The 26,286-nt window shown below is 32.5% G+C and overlaps 1 protein-coding gene across 2 annotated transcripts in view; it reads left to right on the forward strand.

Annotated features, from left to right (window-relative positions):
- The window catches only part of LOC126887702 (DNA topoisomerase 2-binding protein 1), a 254,947-nt gene that overhangs the window by 169,791 nt on the left and 58,870 nt on the right, over positions 1–26,286 (forward strand). For both annotated transcript variants that reach the window (XM_050655370.1, XM_050655371.1), the window contains exons 14-15: positions 12,120–12,370; positions 20,209–20,352. In XM_050655370.1, the coding sequence (XP_050511327.1) occupies positions 12,120–12,370; positions 20,209–20,352 (395 nt within the window). The remainder of the gene's footprint in view (positions 1–12,119; positions 12,371–20,208; positions 20,353–26,286) is intronic.

Below are 26,286 nucleotides of genomic sequence, written 5' to 3' on the forward strand. Positions count from 1 at the left end.
TAATAATGGAATCTTTCATTCTGCGTTTAAATTTTTCAAAAATATTAATTAGTTTACTCAGGATTAAAAAAAATGCATTTAAAAAGCATTTAAGCCGAAATTTTGCGCCTGTGTCCTTAACTAATTGAAGCATATAATATTATTCGTCAGGCATAACATGTCCCAAGTACATACTGTAGCCGTCTGGTTTTGGTAGTTTCTATTATTGCCGTATTCTTATGCATTCTTCTCAAGACATTTTATTACATAATCAATCCATGATATTTTCAGGATTCTCCTGTTGTTTGGTAAAGAATGGGCCATAGCCTAACCTTAGATTCCTGAGCTTAAAATAGGTGGATTTAAGCTAACTTAATTTAGTAAGAAAGTTGATAGTAACTGAAATGCAGGGTGCCAAAGTTAAACTTTTATTTTATTTATGGCCGGTATTATAAACAACAAATAAATCATCAAATAAGTATCTGTGGGTTAAATTTACTTTGCTACTAAATCGACAAGTTAATTTAATTCGGTATTATAAAGCAAAACTACCAAGTAAATAACTAACTGATGAATAAAATATTTATTGAAAACTGTTTGTAGTTTCTTAGTATAATTACAGATGGCGGTGTACAAAATATGTATAAGAAGTAAGAAAAAGATTATATAAATTCGGTTAATTTAATTTTTGGGCCCTCCTGAAGTGTCAACATATGTTTTTTAAATTAGAAAAACATACATAAATTATTATCAAAAAATGGATAAGGCTGAAAAGAAACGAGAGCGAGGAAAAAAAGTACACAGAGCAGGAGAAAGAAAACATTTTAGAAATCGTAAAACAATACTTTAATGTAATTGACAATAAACAAACGGATGGCACAAGTGTAAAATTGAAGAACGAAGTATGGGAGGTTATCACCGAGGAGTTTAATGCAACTGCACAAAGTGGAATAAGAAATGCAGGCCAGTTAAGACTTCTTTATGATAGCATTAAAAATAGCCAAAAAAGATAAGGCCAATCAAAAAGTGGAAATTTACAAAACCGGTGGTGGTTCAAATAATTTTCAAGCGACAGATTCCATTGGGAGAAATATTTATCTGTGGTGAGTACTAGTGGAACGCGGCCAATAGTTAATATTTATGATAGCACCGCTCCATTTGATGAACTTCTTCGTAATGAAGGTTGGGTTGCACAAGTTGCTGAAGAAGTACAGGATCAACGGTAGTCTTGAACAATGCACTGGAAATGAACATGTTAAACTACCGGAAAAGTGTAAAAGACCTAATTATCTATCGGGAGTCCCACATCACAAAAACAATAAGTGTGAAGAAGAAAGAAGATTTTAAAAATTCTTAAAGTTCGAAAAGAAAAGGAAGAGTTAAGTAGAGACATTTTAAAATTAGAAAAACAGAAACTAGAGTTGGCAGTTAAAGAAAAGATTCTACAACTGAAACATCAATATGGGGATGAGTTCGAGAATTTAAAAATGTAATACCCGTTTGCCTAATTTTATTTTATTTTATTGTAAATTAGTTATTAAAATAAAAAAAATTAATAATTTTTAGTTTATTACTGAAGAAGTACATTTCTAAATATTCAACTACGTAGTTGCAAACAGAAAATGGTTATAATCTAAAACTTAACCTTAGGTATTACTTATATTTTCACAGCAGCCGAAAATACATTGAAACTGTCATTAGTGTCAAATTTACTTGTTAAATAAAATTTACTTGGTAGAAAACTAAAGAATAGGTTATTTCGCAGATTTACTACTAGAGATAATTTACTTTGCGTTTATAATACGCAAATCTGTAGAATTGTTTTACTTTCAAACTAAATTTTACTTGATAAGTTAAATGTTTTATAATACTGGGCATTATTCTTGAATATTTCCTGACATGCATGGGATAACAGCACGAAATTTGGTAGGCTGGGGTTTTTGGGGACGAGAAATCTAAATTTGCCACCAAAATGATTTATTACCCAGAGGGCGACACATACGTCTTTCAGCGCTCATTTAATACGTTCAATTTTTTTATCCCTCACTCTACATAGTTTTTGAATCAAGGTATACATTTGGTATACATTTTTATTTATTTTATATTAGTATTACTCCTATAAAGTAACTAGGTCCATTTTCCGTTGGAACTTTACCAAGCTGCAGACGGGGGTTGTGAATTGCAACTTTTTAGAATTCCCTCCCTTTGTCTTCACTGCAGCATCCATCTGACTTGCCAATTTTAGAAGCCTTGGATGTGTCACCAGGGAAATGGACCAATAAGTTTTCAACTTAAAAATCTTTTAGTAATATTTTTAATATTTTTCAATATTATTAATGTTGCTATTAGGATTGAAAACTTTACCTTTCTGTATTTTAATAAGTTACTGGGGTGAAAAAAAAGCAAATTTAGTGTGATTTTTAACTTCAAATATCTCATTCAAAAGGATTTGGATTCATTTGTTTTAATAATTATTGATGGTTTTCGAGTCAAAGATGGTTTTCGAGAATGTGAATCAAAGGATTCATTTGTTTATTCTAAGACCCTCGGTAATAATGGAATCTTTCATTCGGCGTTTAAATTTTTCAAAAATGTTAATAAGTTTACTCAGGATTAAAAAAATGCATTTAAAAAGCATTTAAGCCGAAATTTTGCGCCTGTGCCCTTAACTAATTGAAGCATATAATATGATTCGTCAGGCATAACATGTCTTAAGTACATACTGTAGCCGTCTGGTTTTGGTGGTTTCCATTATTGCCGTATTCTTATGCATTCTTCTCAAGACTTCATTGTTTGTTACATAATCAATCCATGATATTTTCAGGATTCTCCTGTACATGGTGTTTGGTAAAGAATGGGCCATAGCCTAACCTTAGATTCCTGAGCTTAAAATAGGTGGATTTAAGCTAACTTAATTTAGTACGAAAGTTGATAGTAACTGAAATGCAGGGTGCCAAAGTTAAAGTTTTATTTTATTTATTCTTGAATATTTCCTGACAGGCATGGGATAACAGCACGAAATTTGGTAGGCTGGGGTTTTTGGGGACGAGAAATCTAAATTTGCCACCAAAATGATTTATTACCCAGAGGGCGACACATACGTCTTTCAGCGCTCATTTAATACGTTCAATTTTTTTATCCCCCACTCTACATACTTTTTGAATCAAAACTTTTTTTCTCTTAATATTTTTACTTAAAAAGGGTATACTACATTCATCTCGCTAAACCCAACTGTTCTCATGTGTTGAACTCAAGTTCTCATATTTATGTCATTCCATCGAAAATGCAATTTAAAGAAATTTGCGATACATTCTTGGAAATTATTATGGTTTTAAGTTTATTTTTTGGATGTAACTACAATGGCATTATGCAAAAAATTATGTTGCATCGCAGTTTAAACTGTTTAAATTGTAAATGGTTTTGATTCAAAAAGTATGTAGAGTGGGCAATAAAAAAAATTTAACGTATTGAATGAGCGCTGAAAGGCGTGTGTGGCGCCCTCTGGGTAATACATCATTTTTGATAGCGAATTTAGATTTCTTGTCCCAAAAACTCCCGCTTACCAAATGTCGTGTTGTTAGCCCATTCCTGTCAGGAAATATTCAAGGATAAATATTTAAAATAAAAATCGGTGAAATAGTGAATTGTAGAAGCCTTGGAGGTGTCACCAGGGAAATGTACCAATAAGTTTTCAATTTAAAAATCTTTTAGTAATATTTTTAATATTTTTCAATATTATTAATGTTGCTATTAGGATTGAAAAACTTTATATCTTTATAAATATTTAACTTTGACACCCTTTTCATCTTTTCTGTTCAATTCCAATGGTTTAAGTATGATCCGTCGATCATACTTAAAAACTAAAAATGTCTTTCGTCCAGCTCTATTTACATGGTGGCATTTTCATACTCAATCAACAGCTATTTTCTCGTGGAATTTTGAGAACCAAGGTCGATTTCCTTGAAAATTTGGATCTAGGTAGTACCTAATTATAACCTTTCTCAAAATCTACCCTTGCCGAACTGCGCTTTTGCCCTGGGGGTGAAAACAACCCCATATAGGGGATGAAATTTTTTTAATCAAAATAACTATGGAAATCGACAGAGTGACCAATTCTGAGTAAATTTTTGTGCTATAATTTTTTTTGCAAAATTGACACTATCAAGTTATTTGCGATTGAAACTATGCATTTTTCATTGAAAAAACTCACGTTTTATAACCGTTTTTAAAACAAAATTGTAGCTAATAAAAAACAAAGAGATTCGCGTCCGAAAGACCTATGTAAACCCAATAACGACTGAGTTATTGCTTATTGAGAACCTTTAATCTCAAATAACTCGAAGGTGGTGCAATTTTTTGGGGAAACTTAAAAAAAACATTTTAAAGTTCATTAAAAAACCTTTCAAATAAGCTCTGATAAAAGTTTTTTGCATAAGAACTGACTCGCTTAAGACGAAAATAAAGTAGCTCTCTGCTTTTTCTTTTTGAAATGTAAAAATTAAACCCACGTCGCTACAATCCTAATAGAAATGAATAGCTTCCCAATTGAAATTAACTTTATTTAGGTATAATTGATACGATCCATATGATTTGACCGGTTTGGAATGCTTATCTTAGAAAAAAATAGTTGATTAAATAAAAATGACATTTTTAAAATTAAAAAAAACAGTGGATTTTTCTTAAATAAATCTAAAAGTATTCATAATATGAAAAAATGTTTCAAATATTAATTGTAATTGTAGAATTTCTTTTACTGGAAATTTTGATCTTTTGTTTTTGTATCATGAATACTTTTAGGTTTTTAAAGAAAAATTCACTTTTTTCAAAAATTTTAATAATGTCATTTTCGATTTAATCAACTATTTTTTCTAAACTAAGCATTACAAACCGGTCGAATCTCAACGATCGTATCAATTATACCTAAATAAAGTTAATTTCAAGTGGGAAGTTATTCATTTCTATTAGGATTGTAATGACGAAGGTTTAATTTTTACATTTTGAAAAGAAAAAGGCAGATAGCGACTTTATTTTCATCATAAGTCAGTCAGTTCTTATGCAAAAAACTTTTGCCAGAGCTCATTTGAAAGATTTTTTAATGAACTTTAAAACATGGCTCTCAAGTTTTCCCAAAAAATTGCACCACATTCGAATTATTTGAAATTTAAGGTTATCCATTTCGAGGTCCTTCGAAAATATCCATCCTTTAAAGAGCAATAACTCAGTCGTTTTTGGGTTTACCTAGGTCTTTCCGACGCGAATCTCTTTGTATTTTTTTATTAGCTAGAATTTTGTTCTTTATGACTTTTTCTGTAAATTCAATTTTTTAAGTTATTCATGAAAAACGGTTATTAGTTCAGAGAAACAAGGAAAAAAAATATCCTGTTGGTGACACAACCCCCTCCAGGCCGAAGCCAAATTTTTTGAGTAGTAGTTTTGATATACATAATTATAAACAAATGAAGATCAACCAACGGTAAATTTTCGCTTTTTTTGTCTATTATCAAAAAGTTAAGCATTTTAAACAAATTTGAGAGTAAGAAACTCATAAATGGTAAAAAAAACTTCAATATGGCGTTCGCTGAATATGTCTATCCTTATTGGTTGCTTAGAAAATTGCAAAATAAATCACAAATTTGGAGTTTTTTTATAAATATTCATAACTTATGTAAAAATTAACTTAGAACCTTCTTATTAGACGGAATGCTGAGACTTCTGGTGCTTAAATCATACCCTAAATTTCAAAGCAATCGGTCGCAAATTTTTTTTGCAACACAGTAAGTCAGAAAATGATGAAGTTACGATAATACTTTGGATAGTTTATGAAAGAAGAAGATTTACACTATTAATTTAATTTAAAAAAATGACAAAAAATAATTCTAAATATTGCAAAATTATTTTGCAAGAACATGTGATTTAAAAAAGGGGGGGCTAACTTCGTCCCTAATTGTCCTAGGACAATTGTTTTTCTTTCTAAATAAGTATAAAAATTCAGTCTTTCCAAATATGAAAAAATAATTTTTCTACGGGTAACGGTTAAAAAGTGATTCTAATTGTTTATACAAAAAATCGACATGTTTTTGCAAAATAATTTTACACTGTTTAAAATTACTTTTTGTCATTTTATTTTAATTAAGTTAATAGTATAAATGTTCTTCTTTCATAAACTGTCCGAAGTATTACTGTAACCTCATAATTTTCTGACTTATAGTGTTGCAAAAAAAATTAATTTGGGATAAACAAATTAAATAACTTTTAAACTATTTGACCAATTGCTTTGAAATTTAAAATATAATTTAAGCACAAGAATTCTCAGCATTCCGTGCAATAAGGTTCTAAAAATACAAAAATAGACGGTTTAGTTTTGTTTTAAATCTGTCTCCTGCCATCCCCCGATAGCGCTATTTCTAGGTCTACCTTTTGTCAAGGAGGCTATGCAAGAAGACAAATTAAAATCAAAACTTCCGTAGTTCTCGGTATACAATAAAACTATTTATACCGGAGTAAGGTTAGAACGCCCTCTAACGGGGAATAAGTGAAATAAATGGCGACTCGATTCTAGTTTTCTGTTGACCTAGATATCAAAATATCAACAGGCACCGCTGGGAAATATTCCAAAAATGCGGTTCAGAGAAACTATATGAAACGAGTCTTTGTACTCTTATACAGAGTATGGCATTAGTAAAAATACAAAAATAGACGGTTTAGTTTTGTTTTAAATCTGTCTCCTGCCATCCCCCGATAGCGCTATTTCTAGGTCTACCTTTTGTCAAGGAGGCTATGCAAGAAGACAAATTTAAATCAAAACTTCCGTAGTTCTCGGTATACAATAAAACTATTTATACCGGAGTAAGGTTAGAACGCCCTCTAACGGGGAATAAGTGAAATAAATGGCGACTCGATTCTAGTTTTCTGTTGACCTAGATATCAAAATATCAACAGGCACCGCTGGGAAATATTCCAAAAATGCGGTTCAGAGAAACTATATGAAACGAGTCTTTGTACTCTTATACAGAGTATGGCATTAGTAAAAATACAAAAATAGACGGTTTAGTTTTGTTTTAAATCTGTCTCCTGCCATCCCCCGATAGCGCTATTTGATAGCGATAGTTGATATTTTGATATCTAGGTCAACAGAAAACTAGAATCGAGTCGCCATTTATTTCACTTATTCCCCGTTAGAGGGCGTTCTAACCTTACTCCGGTATAAATAGTTTTATTGTATACCGAGAACTACGGAAGTTTTGATTTAAATTTGTCTTCTTGCATAGCCTCCTTGACAAAAGGTAGACCTAGAAATAGCGCTATCGGGGGATGGCAGGAGACAGATTTAAAACAAAACTAAACCGTCTATTTTTGTATTTTTACTAATGCCATACTCTGTATAAGAGTACAAAGACTCGTTTCATATAGTTTCTCTGAACCGCATTTTTGGAATATTTCCCAGCGGTGCCTGTTGATATTTTGATATCTAGGTCAACAGAAAACTAGAATCGAGTCGCCATTTATTTCACTTATTCCCCGTTAGAGGGCGTTCTAACCTTACTCCGGTATAAATAGTTTTATTGTATACCGAGAACTACGGAAGTTTTGATTTAAATTTGTCTTCTTGCATAGCCTCCTTGACAAAAGGTAGACCTAGAAATAGCGCTATCGGGGGATGGCAGGAGACAGATTTAAAACAAAACTAAACCGTCTATTTTTGTATTTTTACTAATGCCATACTCTGTATAAGAGTACAAAGACTCGTTTCATATAGTTTCTCTGAACCGCATTTTTGGAATATTTCCCAGCGGTGCCTGTTGATATTTTGATATCTAGGTCAACAGAAAACTAGAATCGAGTCGCCATTTATTTCACTTATTCCCCGTTAGAGGGCGTTCTAACCTTACTCCGGTATAAATAGTTTTATTGTATACCGAGAACTACGGAAGTTTTGATTTAAATTTGTCTTCTTGCATAGCCTCCTTGACAAAAGGTAGACCTAGAAATAGCGCTATCGGGGGATGGCAGGAGACAGATTTAAAACAAAACTAAACCGTCTATTTTTGTATTTTTACTAATGCCATACTCTGTATAAGAGTACAAAGACTCGTTTCATATAGTTTCTCTGAACCGCATTTTTGGAATATTTCCCAGCGGTGCCTGTTGATATTTTGATATCTAGGTCAACAGAAAACTAGAATAAGGTTCTAACTTAATTTTTACATAAGTTATGAACATTTATAAAATCTCAAAATTTCTGACTTATTTTGCAACTTTCTAAGCAACAAATAAGGATAGACATATTCAGCGAACGCCATATTGAAGCTTTTTATATGATTTATGAGTTTCTTATTCTCAAATTTGTTTAGAATGCTTAACTTTTTAGTAATAGACGAAAAAAGTGAAAATTTACCGTTTTTTGATCTTTATTTGTTTATCACTATGTATATCATCAAAATCGGCTGCAGAAAACATATTTTATTAATATAGATGGCCATACTACTCAAAAAATTTGGTTTCGGCCTGGAGTGGAATGTGACACAAGAAAAATCTTATTTCTCTGGACTATATAAAACGTGAGTTTTTTCAATGAAAAATGCATAGTTTCAATCGCAAATAACTTGGAAAGTGTCAATTTTACAAAAAAAAAATTATAGATCAAAATTTACTCAGAATCGGTCACTCTATTGATTTTCATAGTTATTTTGGTTAAAAAATGTTCATTCCCTAGATGGAGTTGTTTTCAACCCCCAGGGCAAAAGCGCAGTTCGGCATAGGGTAGATTTTGAAGAAGAGTGTCAACAGAGCTTAAACCCAACTTTTCATTAAAATCGGTGTTGATTCTCAAAATTCCACGGTTTTACAGTTTTTTACCGCTGATGAGTGGTCTATATGTTATAGTCAAAGCCCGAATTTCAGGCACTCCTAGGTTTGACTAGACAATCCTCAAATCTTAGTCAAAGCCCAAAAAAAATTACCGTTTCGGCCTTTGACTAGTCAAACCTGGGAGAGACTACGTTGGTCGGCAAAGGTCGAAATTTATTTTTATGAAATCGGGGTTTGACTAGTCAAACCCCGATCAGCTATTAAAATGTCGTAATTTGTTAGATTAGGTTTAATAAAACGTCATTTTTTAATTATAATATTTATTATTTTTATATTGTCCCAATTAAAATAAAAAAATTGTGTTTATTCTCACATGTTGAGACATTATGGCATTTAGAGTTGCACAATACGTTTAACCTTTTACACTTACATGGTTTTTGAAGAGCATTTCTTATTGCAGTGGTATTTTATAAATAAAGAACAAAATAATCGTTTCGTTTTGATTCAGTTCGAGTCTCTTGCCATCCCCTGACACCTGGTGTTTCGGAATCTATCCCTTGTCAAAGAGGCTTTACAAGAAGACTGAATTGCACCATAACGAAACGAAAAATAACTGCAGACATTAAAATATTTGCCGTGCAGTGTGGTTAGACTGTCCTCTAACGGGGAATGAAATGAGTGAAAATAATTTCGACCACGAGTCAGTAATCTGTTAACCGAGATACAGTAGTACCAAGCGGCGCCGCTAGATGAACACTCCAATAATGCGTCGCAGATTACTTTAATGAAACGTGGTCATTTGTACTCTTAAACCGAGTAAGGTATAACAAAAAACAAAATAATCGTTTCGTTTTGATTCAATTCGAGTCTCTTGCCATCCCCTGACAGCTGGTGTTTCGGAATCTATCCCTTGTCAAAAAAGCTTTACAAGAAGACTGAATTGCACCATAACGAAACGAAAAATAACTGCAGATATTAAAATATTTTCAGCGGAGTGTGGTTAGACTGTCCTCTAACGGGGAATGACGAAATGAGTGAAAATCATTTCGACCACGAGTCAGTAATCTGTTAACCGAGATACAGTAGTACCAAGCGGCGCCGCTAGGAGAACACTCCAATAATGCGTCGCAGATTACTTTAATGAAACGTGGTCATTTGTACTCTTAAACCGAGTAAGGTATAACAAAAAACAAAATAATCGTTTCGTTTTGATTCAATTCGAGTCTCTTGCCATCCCCTGACACCGAGACAGCTTAACGTCTGGAACATTTTCGAAATTAGGAAAATTCTCTTTGCATTCTCTTATTTGATTTCTTGAAAAAAGTGTGTTTATTGTTTCGTATTTTGTATCAACTCTATAAACCGTCAATTATTGTTTTATCTTGTATGACACCCAAAATATTTCGAGCATCTCCTTGGCACGCGTTCTTGGCACAGACAGAAAATATTAAAATAAATAAAGGAAATGCGATTGAAGGTCTTCATGACCAGTCTATAATGCTAGGAAACAATTAAGTGAAAAAAAAATTCCTCCAATTTCGATTTAAAAAACTGTAACAATACCTATCCCCAACTTTGATAAGAGCCAAAGGAGACGCTTGAAATATTTTGGGTATCATACAAGATAAAACAATTAACGGTTTATATAGAGTTGGTACGAAATACGGAACAATAAACACAAGTTTTTTCAAGAAACCAAATAAGAGAATGCAAAGAGAAATTTCCTAAATTTGAAGATGTTCCAGACGTTAAGCTGTCTCTGTCTCTAAGAGAAATTAGTACAAAAGATTCTAAATTTGGAGGACAAGGATTTATAAAATGCTACTACAATAAGAAATGCTCTTCCACATTACGTAAGTGTAAAAGGTCTAACGTATTGTGCAACTCTAAATGCCATAATGCCTCAACATGTGAGAATAAACACTAATTTTTTTATTTTAATTACGACAATATAAAAATAATAAACATAAAAAATGACGTTTTATTAAACATAATCTAACAAATTACGACATTTTAATAGCTGATCGGGGTTTGACTAGTCAAACACCGATTTCATAAAATTAAATTTTGACCTTTGCCTGACCAACTTAGTATCTCCTAGGTTTGAGTAGTCAAAGGCCGAAACTGTAATTTATTTCGGGCTTTGGCTAAGACCGTCATTCAGACCTGAGGATTGCCTAGTCAGACCTAGGAGTGCCTGGAATTCGGGCTTTGACTATACAGGGTGTCCAGAAACTCTACTGACAAACGAAGACAGGAGATTCCTCAGATAATTTTAAGACAATTTAAACCCAATTCTTAAGGGAGCTAGAGCTATTTGAAGATGGCGTCATGAAATTAGTTTTTCGTAAATACCTCCAGAACGCTTCTATTTAGAAAAACGAAAATTGGTATGCATATTTACTTTTCAGAGATGAATCGAATCCATCCATTGCAAATTTCTAGTACCGGTCATAGGCGTCTAGTACTAAAAGGTACTCTTGCTTCAAGTCGGTAGGACACACCGTTTTCTAGAAAAATCGATTTGAAAGTTCGTTTTTGGAATTTGAAAAAAAATTGAAAGAACTTTTCAACAAAAAACGAAGTATTTTACCAACATAAAGTAAGAGTAACTTTTAGTACTCGAATACCTCATAATTTAATAATCTAGTGTCAAAAATGCTCAAAAATTCAAGACAAAAAAGTTATGCTATAAAATAACTGTTGACCTACCCAAAACGGACGCCTATGACTAGTACTAGAAATTCGCAATTAATGAAATCGATTTATCTCTGGAATATAAATAAATGTACCAGTTTTCCTCTTTCTAAACAGTTTTTTTTTTAATTTTTTTTTTATTCAAAAAGCGAAAAATTTTCAAATCGATTTTTCTAGAAAACGGTGTGTCCTACCGATTTAAAACAAGAGTACCTTTTAGTACTAGAATACTTCACAATTTAATAATCCAGTGTCAGAAATGCATAAAAGTTAAAGATAAAAAAGTTATGCGATAAAATAACCGTTGCGCTACCCAAAACGAACGCCTATGATCGGTACTAGAAATTTGCAATGGATGGATTAGATTTATATCTTGAAGATAAATACGCGTACCAATTTTTGTTTTTCTAAATAGAAGCGTTCTGGCGGTAGTTAAGAAAAACTAATTACAAGACGCCATCTTCAAAGAGCTCTAGCTCCCTTAGGAAGCATTTTCGGACTAAGTGAATTGGGTTAAATTCTCTTAAAATTATCTGAGGAATCTCCTGTCTTCGTTTGTCGGTAGAGTTTCTGGACACCCTGTATATTACTAATATAATTTATCGTTTCAAATGTCTTTATGAATTTGATTTTAGAGAAATTTAGCCAAGTTACACCAGTGAATAAAATTATGAAACAATTTAGGGAGAGCAACTTAAATTTCAGTCAAAGCAATAAAGAAACAAAAGAGTACAGCATACCGCAACCTTGGGCGTTTGTAAAGACGCCAGAAACGCCGCTTGGTGCGTTTTTAAAACCGGATCCCTCGCCTAATTTGAAAAAGCAGTTTGAATATTGGCTGGGACAGTTTCCAGACAAGCCTTCTCCAAAAAGTAATAAAAGTACGGTGAGTATCTCAATAATTTCTTTTCTAATATTTTTATCAAAAAATCACTGTGTAACATTTCTAAATCATTGCTGAAATATATTTTTATTATCTCTAAATCAATAGTATGAGAAAAAAAAATAATAAAATGTATTATCCGTTGCAAGATACTGGGTATGGAATTCCCCAGATTAAGGGGGGGGGGGTATGGTTTGAAATATTTTTAATTTTTTTTATTATTTCAAATAAAAGTGCATACTTTCAAGAATACTCTCTGAAAATTTCAAAATAATCGGAGTAAAATTACCAGAGATATAGGGTGTTGAATATCCCTACCTTCGACTCGCTTTGCCGCGGCTTCGCGCCAGCACACTTGAGCGTAGTGAGAAACGTTAAACAACTGTTCGCCTTCTCTTTTGTAGATTACTCCGCAATTCAAAAAACATATTCCAATGTTCATCACTTTACGATTTGGCAGACAAATAAGAGGATGAAGATGCAGTTGTCAAAACTTTAAACGCATTTTTCTCAAAACTGCTTTTTCAAATGCGGTGGACATTGTAACTGAAAAACTACTTGACCGATCTACCTGAAGTTTTGCACAGATTTTCTTTAGACATTTGGTGAGGTAACAACGTCGAGATATTTTTCGTTTTTTGCTTATTTTCTGTTCAACAATATTAAATCTGTTGGTTTTCACAAAATTTTTATCAAAAATTTCGTATTTTTGACTTCTGAGTGATACCAAAAATTCAAAAATCATTAAAAATAAAAAAACTTGACGTTGTTACCTCGTGAAACTCATAAGCTAATTAAATCTTTTTGAATTTTTTGTTTCTTATGATCCAGTGATGAGTTCTGATGTGCACCGCAAAATCAATTTTTTTTGAGCTGCCTGCCAAAATTTGTCGCCAATGGCTTATTTTTTAATATTTTGGATTGAATTTTTTCTTAAATATTCTTTGAATTGTACTTAATATGTTTATTTAATATAAAAATAAAATAATTCTACCATAGCTTTGAAAAAAAATCACAAAAATGTGCTTGATATGTTGATTTCAAACTATACCCCACCTTAAGAGACTGGACCTCGATTTTTGACCCTTCGCTTCGTTATGGTCTAAGAGCTGGCAACGTTTTCAAGAAAATATTTTAAGACAGCTGATTCTTTAATATATTATTTCCCTATGCATCCTCGAACACCTTACCGGCCATCTGGCTACTGAGACAGGTTGCGTTCATTACTGCGCAGCGCATTATATTGTATCACAATTATTTCACTAAATAGAAACTCGACATGAATCGTTAACTAACACACGCACGGTGAGTTGTGACTGACCCATCTTCATACATGTGCGGACAACATGCACCTCCGAAATTGTCGTATCTTTTGATAGAATTTTGACAGTGTGCCAGTTTCTCGTAGAAGGTTTCCAATTTCCTAAAATTTTGACACACGCTAGGCCCATACCGGTTTCTTAATGTTGTTCTGAAACTATTTTCTTGTGGCATTTTTACAATTTTAACTATTTATAATGGGAAATAAGCCACAATATTATTAAAAAATGATTTTTATTAACGTTTCGACGCCCAAATCGGGTGCCGTTGTCAAAATACAAAATACTACTAACATAAACAAAAATGTTGTTGCTTAGTAAAAAAATTCTTCTAATAATTTATTTAATTTGACTCATTTATATCGGCAATTCAGATACATATGATACATTTTAAAGTAGAAGACTTTAAAATGATATTGCCAATATTTATGAGTTGCATTCCTGGGACGACTTTACTGAAAGATAGTTCATTCGATTACATGAAATCAACCCCAACTCAAGAATATCCGTCACAAAAAATCATAGCATGTGATCTGTCTTTAAAAAGACAACCACATGCAACGGTGACATTAAAATTCTCGCGTTAGAGATCTCATAGTAAATCACAAGGGAAAACCAGGAAAAACCTCGTGATACTATCCCGACATCGTAAGTATTTGGTCTTACATTTAATTTACTCTCAAAATTAATACCAAATTTTGACTTTACTATAATTTTGTTTAAATTATAAATAATATCAATAATACATGGATATATTTATAAGTAATACTAAAATATAAAATAAGTACTAACTCTACTATTGACTTACTAATTGTGGTATTTTCTTTCTATTGACTTCCTCTTTCAGTATGGGTATCCACATCCTACTGCATTCCACTGAGGAATTTGCGACACAATTGGTTTCGTTTAGCATAATTAGAGCCGCTTCTTTGATTTTTCTCTTTTTACTATCTGTTTCTTTCAGGACTATACTTGAATCTCTCCACTGAACTCTATGTTCATTATCCCATGCGTGTTGACATATTTGAGATCTATCAAATTCTCTATTTTTAATATAAGATTGATGTTCACTTATTCTAACGTTTAATGGTCTTGATGTTTCACCTATATAAAACTGTTCGCATTCACAAGGTATTTTATAAATACAATTCTTTGTCCTTTCTTGTTCATTGTTAGGTTTAGTTTTAGATAGAATAGATCTCAATGTGTTGGTTGTTTTGAATGTTGTTGAAATGTTGAATTTATTTCCTATTGTTTTAAGTTTCTCGGATAGTCCTTTTATGTATGGTATTGATATTTTCCTCGTATTATTTCTTGTGAATGTTGTAGGATCCCGTTCTATGTTATTCTGTTTCATTCGATCCAATCTTGACAATTCCTTATTTATAAACGATAAAGGATAATCATTTTTTAATAAAACAGATGTTAAGAATTGTTTTTCTTCTAAAAATGAATTTTCGTTAGAACAAGTAATTTTGGCTCTATCATATAAGGATTTTATGATTCCCTTTTTAACGTTGATGTTGTGATTTGATTTGTAATTGAGATATCTGTTGGTATGTGTTGGTTTTAATATTTTATACACAATATTTTTATGAATTTAAATCCATCTGCCTGGTGAATGCAACCGAATTAATGTCTGGCAAATTAATTTTGCATTTATTTATGTGTAAATAGTATAATATTAAAATTACAGACATACTGAAATGATTCAAATTGTTCAATTATTATTTATAAAAAATAGCGTCTGGCGCGTATGGCACAGAAATGTCTGGGAATTATAATTCATATTTCTAATAATGTTTCAAAAGTAACGGCAAAAAAATGTTTCGTCTTAAAATAATTTTAAATTCGATATATTTACCTGTACAGGTGCGCTGCGCAGTAATGAACGCAACCTGTCTCAGTAGCCAGATGGCCAGTAAGGTGGTCGAGGAAGCATAGGGAATAATATATTAAAAAACCAAGTGTCTTAAAATTCTTGTTTTCCCGACGTTGCTATTGGTCGATTATCGATCATTCGCTATCTGTACACTAAACAGATACGAAGCGAATACGTTCGATAACGAAACTAAGGTCAAAAATCGAGGTCCTGGGTCGATATCAAGCACAAAATAATCTGGGAATTCCATCCGAATCATCTCGCAACGGATAGTAGATCTGCTAATAATCATCATCATCGGCTCCATTATCATCAACCCATCGTGGGTCTTGGCCTCTTCCAGAATCAGCTTCCATTCCTCCCTATTCTTCGCCTTGGTTTTCCAATTTCGTACTCTTAACACTCACAAGTCGTCTTCCACCTGGTCCTTAACGACGTTCTACACCTTCGACAAAGAATTAAGGATTTGCATGAAATTTTAGTATGTTATAGTTTACTTAAAAAAACTGAGACTTGATTTTTTAAAAATTCTTTACCGTGCCGTTTAATTACTATTAAGGGTCAAAGTTAAGTTTTAACATGGGCTCTTATGGGAATTCTTAAAAAGTTAATAACTTTTGACCCAAATTTACGATTTTTAATTATTTGTGCTTAAATTACAGGTTTTCTTGTAATGGGCCATTCCACGAACATACGCCTGTTTTGGATTATTTCGACAACGAATATTTTACTGTGCAACATAAGAAGTACGAAAGTAAATGGCGCTAATAATTATACCAATAAACAACAATGTAATTTGCAATTTACTTTCGTTCTTCTTATTTTGCACAGTAAAATATTCGTTGTCGAAGTAATCCAAAACAGGCGTATGTTCGTGGAATAGGGTATAAGGAATAACATATTAAAAAATGAGGATTGTTTACCGTACCATTTATTTTTAATTTATTTATTAGGATTAATTCCGTAATTTATTCCGTAGTTTCCGTAATTTATTATAATTTATTTTTATAAAGTATTCAATACTGAAACATATGATTTGAGTATTCTGCTATAAATGTATTGTTACCAACTTTCGCTTGCATATGAGTTTCCCCCCCTTTCCTCTGAGAGGCATACCCCGCAACGAAGGTGTAGAACGTGTGAATAAAAAATGATTAAATCGTGCTCTATGCCTGCCTCTTCTCCTTACTCCACCCGGTCTTTGGTTATAAATGTGTTTCCACCTTATTTATTCTCTCTAAGTGGCTTAGCCACCGCAGCCTGTTTATTTTGATATACAGATTGGGCCAAAGAAAACAGTCCACCTCGATATTTGGCATTATTTATTAGATTTTAAGGAAATGACGAAACAGGTCGATTTTTGATCTAAGGGGGACACATTTTTACGGTGCATACATCTGTCATTTGTCAATCCCCTCTCTTCCACTTCCCCTCTCCTTATTTTTAAATAGGGAATAGGGGTCGTGTGCTAGCTCATTTGAAAGGTTATTCAATTCTCTATTCAGTAATATTAACATTGACATACTTATTTTTACAGGGTGTCCAAGAAAAATTATTTTGAATTAAATTAATTGACACAAAAAGAAGAATGTATGTAATTTATTAAACTCAAAATACATTCTACTGCTGACAGCAAACAGAAAGAAATGTTTGTTTGATAAATAAACACTGTTTGTTGCTTAAATTCAATATTCAACCTACCAAGAGGCAGATGGGTGGCAGCTTGAACATTGAAATTAAGCGAAAAGCAATGTTTATTTATCAAAAAATATTTTTTCTGTTTTATGACAACAGTAGAATGTATTTTGAATTAAATATATTACATATGTTCTTCTTTTTGTGTCAATTAATTTAATTAAAATATTTTTTTCTTGGACGCCCTGTATAAATAATTATGTTAATATTTATATTACTGAATAAAGAATTGATTAACTTTTAAAATGAGCTCGCACAGGACACCTATTCCCTATTTAAAAATAAGAAGTGGGAGAAGTGGAAGGGAGGGAGCTGACAAATGTCAGATGTATGCACCGTAAAAATGCGTCCCACTTAGATCAAAAATCTACCAGTTTCGTAATTTCCTTAAAATCTAATAAATACTGAGAAATATCGAGGTGGACTGTTTTCTTTGGCCCATTCTGTATCTATCAATACTATGTAGGGACAGGGGTATTAGGCAAGGAGACACCATATCTCCTAAACTATTCACCGCTTTGTTACAGAGTGCTATGAGAAACAATAATTGGGAAAAATATTGCAGTCAACATAAATGGGGAGTTTCTGAACAACTTAGGATTTGCAGATGGCATAGTCCTTATTGCAGAACGGATAGATCATGCCTGCCAGCTTCTTCAAGACCTTCAGAGCTCTTGTATACGAGTTGAACTTAACATTAATTTTTCCACGCAATACATGACCAACCTTGTACTGGCGAAACACATCTCAACTAATGGCACGCAAATCGAACCGGTGTATAGCTATAAATATCTGGGTCATGAGATTAAACTAGGAAGAGATAATGAAGCAATTGAGCTAAACAGGAGAATAGGACTGGCATTGGCGGCTTACAGAAAACTGAGAGATGCCTTTAGGTCAGATATTCCCATGTGCTTGAAAAGGAAGGTCTTTGATCAATGTGTACTCCCAGCTCTAACGTATGGAGCAGAAACATTGACGCTTACCAGTAAAGGAATCAATAAAATACAAGTGACATAGAGAGCGATGGAGAGGTTAATGCTGAATATATCCCACAGAGACAGAGTTTCAAATACAATAGTTAGGAGAAAAAAAAACGCGTGTTACGAACGCAGTTAAGAGGATTATAAGGGCTGTTTCACATTATAGGAATTTTGAACGTGCGAGGGATTTCTCGTGCGGTAGTTTTGACGCACCTATCCTTTTCACACAATAAGAATTGGGTCGCACGGAAGATATTTTGCTCTGTTGTTTGGTATATTATTTTTATTTACACTTTGTGGCTGAGGTAGGTACATGGTACGATGTCTGATATGTATCATTACGATGTATCATTACAAATGGGTATGTTTGTCCTAATGTACTGTAATGCGCGTTTAATTCATTTGCAATTTCTATTTGGTCAGTTATTATTTTTTATGTTTTTAATTAAAAGTCTTAATTTGTTTTTATAATCGTTGTTCTACTAAGTTATTTGTGGGATCTTGGATTAGCTCATACAATCTATGTAATAAACTATTCTAAATGGGAAATAAGCCACAATTGAACTAAAGAAATGATTATTTTGGCATCCGATTTAGGCGTCGAAACGTTAATAAAGTTATTTTTTAGCTAAATTGTGGCTTATTTCCCATTTAGAATAGTTTATAACAAAAAATCCACAAGAAAACAGCTTCAGAACAACATTACAATCTATGTTATTCATGTACATAATTTAAAAGACCCTCTGTCATCCACTCATTTTTAAATGTTGTTCCCCTCGTTTTAAATGTTTTTAGATAATTTCACACAAGACGTGACCGCCGCCCTACTCCAGTCTTCACCGAGTCGTTTACCCTATAAAACTAAATATAATTTCGTATAATAAAAGGTATTATAATGGTATCTAATTATAAAGGTATTATATGGAGCGAAATCAAATTATAGCGTTGTGGTTACATTATCGTCGAAGAAAGAGAAATAAGAGGAACCGAATACATTGGGTCCATCCTATTAACACAAAAAGATACGATTTATATATTTTTATATTCACACATATTGATGGAACACCCTCTATACTCAACTTTAATTGTAACTATGTAAAATAAAAATTATTGTTATTATCAGTAACATATAAATAATTTTGCTGTACTTACCAAATGTTTTTTTCTTTGGTCACCTAATTCGTCAAATTCACTGTTAAGTGCATGGTATACACCATTCCAAGCATTTCTCGTCAAGTTTCTATTTTTATATATTTCTATTGTTTTGTCCCAAAGAACAGGTCTCGCTTCAATTATTGTTATTAATATTTCACTATCAATCTGAGACATCATAATATAAAATATATGCACCTACTTCAAACAGCCAAAAAGTGTAAATGAAAATAATGTACCAAACAACCAAGGAAACTACCTTCGTGCGACTGAACGACAGTATCATATATGAAAGGATGCATTAAATCACCTATGCTACTGGGTGCTTAAAGACGGCACGGCTGCCGTCTGTTGTTGTAGCAAGGGACGACATAAACACGGCGACTTCACCGAACGTTCCAACCACCGTCTAGTGAGAAAGGCTCCATAATATGATTACATGAGCCACCATTGGAATGTCGTCGTGCGTTCTAACCCTCGCACGTTTAAATTCTTATAATGTGAAACGACACTGAAATGGAACTGGGCGGGACATTTTTCCACAATCAAAGTTGGAAGATGGACAAATAAAATTCTAGAATGAAGACCTAGACATGATGCATGTCGTAATCGAGGACGTCCTTCGACAAGATGGTCCTACGACATCAAACGCATCCAGCACAACTGAATTTAGGGTGCTCAAGATAGGATGCAATGGAATCAAACGACGTCATCGAACGCTATGGCTGAATATTCTCCATTTGTAGGGTTGTTTTAATCCGTTTGAATATAGTTTGGCTATACATAATACATTGCTTTTTTTATTTTCAGCCTCTCTCTGAAATAAAACGGCAGTTAGCTGAAAAAGTTGCCAAAATTGGAGCCTATAAGTTGAATTTCGACGAAACGGGGGAAGACCTTCCAGAGCAACGATTACAACAACAACAATTGGATACTACTGATACGAATTCTGAGGTATAGTAATTATATTTATAGAAAAATTGTATTCTTTAATTTTTTATATTTACATTTTAATATAGAAACTATATTTAGTTGCGCTGAGCCGGTCAGTCAGCAATCTTACACTTTTGGTCAAGAAACGCAATAGTGCCCAATACTCCTTAAGGAGAGATAGAACTAGAGAGAGATAGAAACTTTATATTTTGGGCAACATTTTTAACTCTTATCCGGGCAACACATTTTACTTATGTAACCGGGCAACTCGGGTCCGTTGGACCCTCCACTGTTCTTGAAAGTACTATTCATATTTACCTATATATTTCTAATATTCTTCTTTAATGTTTTATTAAAGTTAAATTTAAATCGTCTAAATTAAAAAAAACGGTACTACCATAGTATGCGGTCTACCTCGAGGCTGCAATCTACCTGAAGGGTATGTTTCCGAGTCACAGGCCCACCATATTTCATGCCATACTTATCTGGCTTTGAAGGTATATACTGCTTGAAAGAACGCCTTCCTCGATACGGAACAAGTTGCTCATCCACCGTCATGTTTTTTCCTGGTAAAAAGTACTTCTAAAAGTTTTGATTTTGGAAAATATTGCTGCTAATTTATCGTTCCTTCTTCGTTCAGACCTCGTGTACTTATCGTCAAATCGAACAAATCTTAGCAAATTTTTGTATCGTTTTAACTCCATAGTAGCTTTAAATATTGTAGGTCCATAAAACTTACACCAAAGTACATTTACACTATGATTGTTGACATTCAGTTGCCATGCAGTTAGTAGTAGTCCAATAAAGGCTTATTGCTCTGTATAGTCGCAATATTTCCAGTTCTCTATCCCCTGGACTTTTTCTGCGGACTTTATTTGTACACTTCACTATTTCGTTCACAATTTTTTCGTCCACAAACAAACGAAAGGAATCAACAGGATCATCTACACATTGACCAGGGGCTAACATTACTTTGTGAACTTTGCTTTTTATTATGTCGCAGGATCTCATACGTCCTTTCTGTTGTGGTTGACTCTTCCAGTTAATTCCATCCTTAGTTTCAAAAATTACACACTCTGAAATCTGGGAACTTGCACATAGCTACACATTCTTCTTCAGTATTACACAATACTACTTGCTTATTGTTGTTGGAATCCTCTTCACTTGCTTCCGAAAGATGATCTTCAACTTCAGAGTCACTTTCAATGCCACCTACTTCAGAAGATTTTTCTCTTGCAGTTCTGCAGCTGATAATGGTTTTCGCAACATTTTATTGATCTATCTACTTTCACTGTAATTCAATATAATCTTAATCTTGGGAGCTTAGTTGTCGACACTAACATAGATATCAAACGACTGACAGCAGATGTATTATTTATTTTAAAATATGTATAGGTACGTACCTAACGATATTATTGCATTCCAACAACGATTATCAGTTCTTAAAATTCATTTAGAATAGATATATGTACACCTATTGTAAACAAAGGGATGTTTACATTGTTTGTTACACGTTTAGACTGTATTATTGGATTTCCGGAATCATAAAAGTCGTTTAGATAACCCACAAAAACATTTTCTAAAATCATCACCTGACTGAGATTAAATTTTGTAACAAAGATTTGGACTTTAGGTATAAATACAAATAGGGTCCGATCGACCCGTATTGTCCCTTTACGTGACAAAATTCTTTCGACGCAATAAGTTCAAAAATGATAATGAATATTTTGAATAGCTCATGACTACGAGTATGTTAACGGAAACATACTTCTAAACAAATTAATTGATGCATAAAATTTAATAATTTTTTTTTATCAGTTTATGATAAAATAATTGGCGTCTCGGGCCCGTTGAACCCACCTTGCCCGGATAAGGGTTAAATTAAAATCATTGTATAATTCAGATAATCTCCAATGTTTTATCGAATATTAACTAAGATGTAAGATATTGTTCTTTGTACGAATGTATGTACACTTGAGAGCAAAATAATCGACTCACTTGCTCAATTGTGTACGTTAGAAGTCTCGAATTTCCTAAACCTGTTTTCCGATTTGAGTGATTTTTTAGTATGTTATAGCCTTATTATTTAAGAAAATCGATGTAATATTATTGTTGCTAGACAGGTAAAGGTCATTTTATACCGGGTGTAACAATCATACTGTGTTTTTTTCTTAAAGTTCGGAATACCCTGTGGAATATTCTAGCATATTTATTAACATTTTATTTTTTGATTCATTTGCTTATGTTGGATAATAAAGAAGTTAGGTACGTTAACAACTAGCGATGTTTTTCATCAATAAATCCTCATTTTCTACTTAGTTCAAGGCTATGTGTACATAATTCGCAAATATTTTACGTGTATCCCTACTTTTTCTGTCTTTACACGGCAAATTACGTGTAGTAAAATTCACACTGATATGGATATGTAAACATTACTAGAATGTCATTCTACTTGAAAATGTCATCATTAATTTAAAGAGATGGCTTTTGAATGTTCTTGGATAACTGTTATTTTTATAATTGCAAATTATTAATTCAGTTAATAAATGTGATAATTTTTTCACTAACTATGTATTCAGTGATTGTAATAATTTATTTGTACAACAAAAACTTATACTCAATCGAGAAAAGAGGAAAAGTGTTAAAGTGATTTTTTAATAATATATTGTTATGGAACGCCTACAATTTTGAACATCTTTAACAACAAAATACTTGGATCACAGAATATATTATCCTGATGTATTCTTTGCTTGGATCTTCCACAAATAATACACAATAAATAACTTTATATTAAGTTCACGTCTTAAATCAATTATTTATCAAATACACTATATATCAATAATATTTCATCAATAACTCAAAATATTCCCGATGCAATGTCAAATATTTAAAATTGTCACTGATTGTCAGTGTCTGACTGACAATATATGCTGACAATATTATATTCGGCTGAGTGCGTTGTAAGACAAAGATAGATTTGGAAAATATTACCACGGCATTGTGTTTATTTTTTTCGAATCCTGAAAAAACCAATAAATATTTTTGAAAAATTTAAACGCAGAATGAAAGATTAAATTATTACCGAGGGCCGAAAGTCCCTTAGAATAAATAAAAAGTTTATTTTGAATGACATATTTGAAATTAAAAATCACACTAAATTTTCTCTTAGTTTTTCACCCCTGTAACTTATTAAAATAAACATTATAGAAGTTCTCATGGACTTTCGGCCCTCGCTAATAACGTAATCTTTCATTCTGCGTTTAAATTTTTCAAAAATACTTATTAGTTATCTCAGGATTCGAAAAAAATGAATCCCCATTTGAATAGCATTGCAGCCGAAAATACGTATCGATCCTCTTAATAAACAAGCCTAAAGTAGGCTATTGGAAATTAACAATTTAATGGATGTCAAATGGTTAACAGTCAAAAAGTGTCTGGTTTGCTGTGAAAATTAGTAGATTTATTATTTAAAACTTCATTTACGTCCGTAGTTTTTTTTTTGTTATTTGGTGGAAATGGAACGCGCTACAAAGAATTTGACCCGCGATGAGTGTGTTCAAGCAGTGATCTTACATAGCGAAAGACTTAGCTACTATGCTATCGGCTCCTTATATTGGTAACAAGTTTTTGCTAACGCACGATAACGCAAGACCTCACGTTCACGGACTGTAACCGCATATTAACAACAGGTAAATCTTCGGGCTTCGCATTGGCCATCGCATAGTCCAGATCTTAACTGGATCGAACATTTGTGGGACATAATTGGCAGAAGACTACGACTAGGACTAGGAGGTTTGCCACCTCCTAGAACCTTACAAGGGGTAGAAACAGTAGCTCTCGAGATTTGGAATGATATTGATCAAGACCAAATAGCATAATATGTCATTTGTAATATAAAAGTACATATCTCTTTTATTATTGAACATAAGCGAATGAATCAAAGAACAAGAAGTTAAGAAAGCCTAAGGCTACAATTGACTTTTAATTTAAATATTTTTTATATGCTAGAATATTACATAGGGTGTTCCGAACTTTAAGAAAAAATACAGTACGGTTGTTACACCCGGTATAAAATGACCTTTACATGTCTAGCAACAATAATATTACATCGATTTTCTTAAATAATAAGGCTATAACATACTAAAACAATCACTCAAATCGGACAACAGGTTTAGGAAATTCGAGACTTCTAACGTGTACAATAATTCTGCAAGTGAGTCGATTATTTTGCTCTCAAGTGTAGTATTAACCTTCGGATGACCAAGCGGGGGAAATTGTGACCCCAGCGTATGTTTTTCTTTAATAAATTCAAAAGTATTTTTAATTTTTAACTCATTATTTTTTATTTGACTTTAATATCATTCTAGATATCCTCATATTTTGAAATAAAAAAAATTCCCTATATTTTACGTTAGAACGAAGTATTTCCACGTTAAAACGAATGCAAAAGGTTTAAAATTGTGACTAGGTTAAAGAAAAATGTGGCAATACTTACGTTCTGCTTCATAAAAGAAACTAGCAACTTATTTAAAAAGGTTACATCGATATAAATGGTTTACATAATAATTAAGTGATATTTGTAGCGACTCCAAGTCGATGTTACAAGATGAAATGTGCTAGGAGTGCTCAAAGGGCAACATGGTTCCCTGCTCGTTAAGAACTCGTGGTTCTTGCCAGTTCAATGGACACAGACCAACTAAAGTGAAGGAGATGACAATCCAATTATCAGACCGAAGTGACATGACAAGACAGGTAGTCAATTTTTGGTTATGAATTTCAAATTATTATTGTTGTTTAAAAAATTTTTGGATTATATATTAGTAACTGTATAAAATTGAAATTTAAATTATAATAATTAGATTTTATTGTAAAAGTATATAAGGCAACTCTCTACTCTCTGTTACAGAAAGAACTGTTGTTAGTGTTAAGTAGATAAAATGCAAGTCAGTCACGTCATCGGTGATTGAATTTGAGAAAGAAGGCAAACAGTTTTATTTAGTTTGAAAGAAAAGAAAATGTATTTCCCAATCCACATAGTTACATGGCCATACCTCTTGTTTCTGATGTTTCCGGTTCCCCATGCATTTCTTGATCTGGTTGTTCTTCTTCTTTTTCCATTTGGCAACACTACTCTCTACTTTTTTCTCTCAACAATATATCAACCTGCTTTCCATTACTGACTATAAAATTTCAAATTCTCAGTTAACCCATCCAATGAATTATTCCATCAAGATCTTTGCCTCATATTGACAATAACCCCAACTCTCAGCCTGTATTATATAAATATCATTCCAATATACACTCACACCCTAACTAATTCCTATGGTTGCCTCTTATGTTATAACTCATTAACTTCATCCATTCAGTTTAATAATAACAATTGTTTGACACATAATTCATTTTGCATTTCTGATATTATCATTCTGGTTATTCCATCTTTGACTGGATTCTTTTAAATCATAATTATAAAATTTAAAAATGTTTTATAAAAAATTTTCTGACAACATCTTTTAGGTAATTATCATTAAATAACTAATATTTTTTCAGTAATTTTAATTAAACAATTTTAATTTCAACCTAGAATATCAGGCAACCAACATCACTCGTTCTCAACTTGATTTTGCTAAACAATCTTCTCGCCTATGTGGGAAGCTTCACAATGATATACATTACTTTCATATCAGTCTGTTTGCTCCATTATCTTTTCTAGTTTTTAGTTCTCTAATTCAGACAACCAATTAAATTATAATATTTTCAATTTGTCAATAAACATTACAAACATATACATAGGCAACCAACATCACCTAGCTATTTTTACAACATTAAATACACCTTATCTTGGTACCTATCATATAGGTGGCGTACATAGAACTAATTTTCCTTTTCTTTCAAACTAAATAAAACTGTTTGCCTTCTTTCTCAAATTCAATCACCGATGACGTGACTGACTTGCAT

The sequence above is a fragment of the Diabrotica virgifera genome, chromosome 7 (genome assembly GCF_917563875.1).
Source record: "Diabrotica virgifera virgifera chromosome 7, PGI_DIABVI_V3a".
Classification (NCBI taxonomy): Eukaryota; Metazoa; Arthropoda; class Insecta; order Coleoptera; family Chrysomelidae; genus Diabrotica; species Diabrotica virgifera.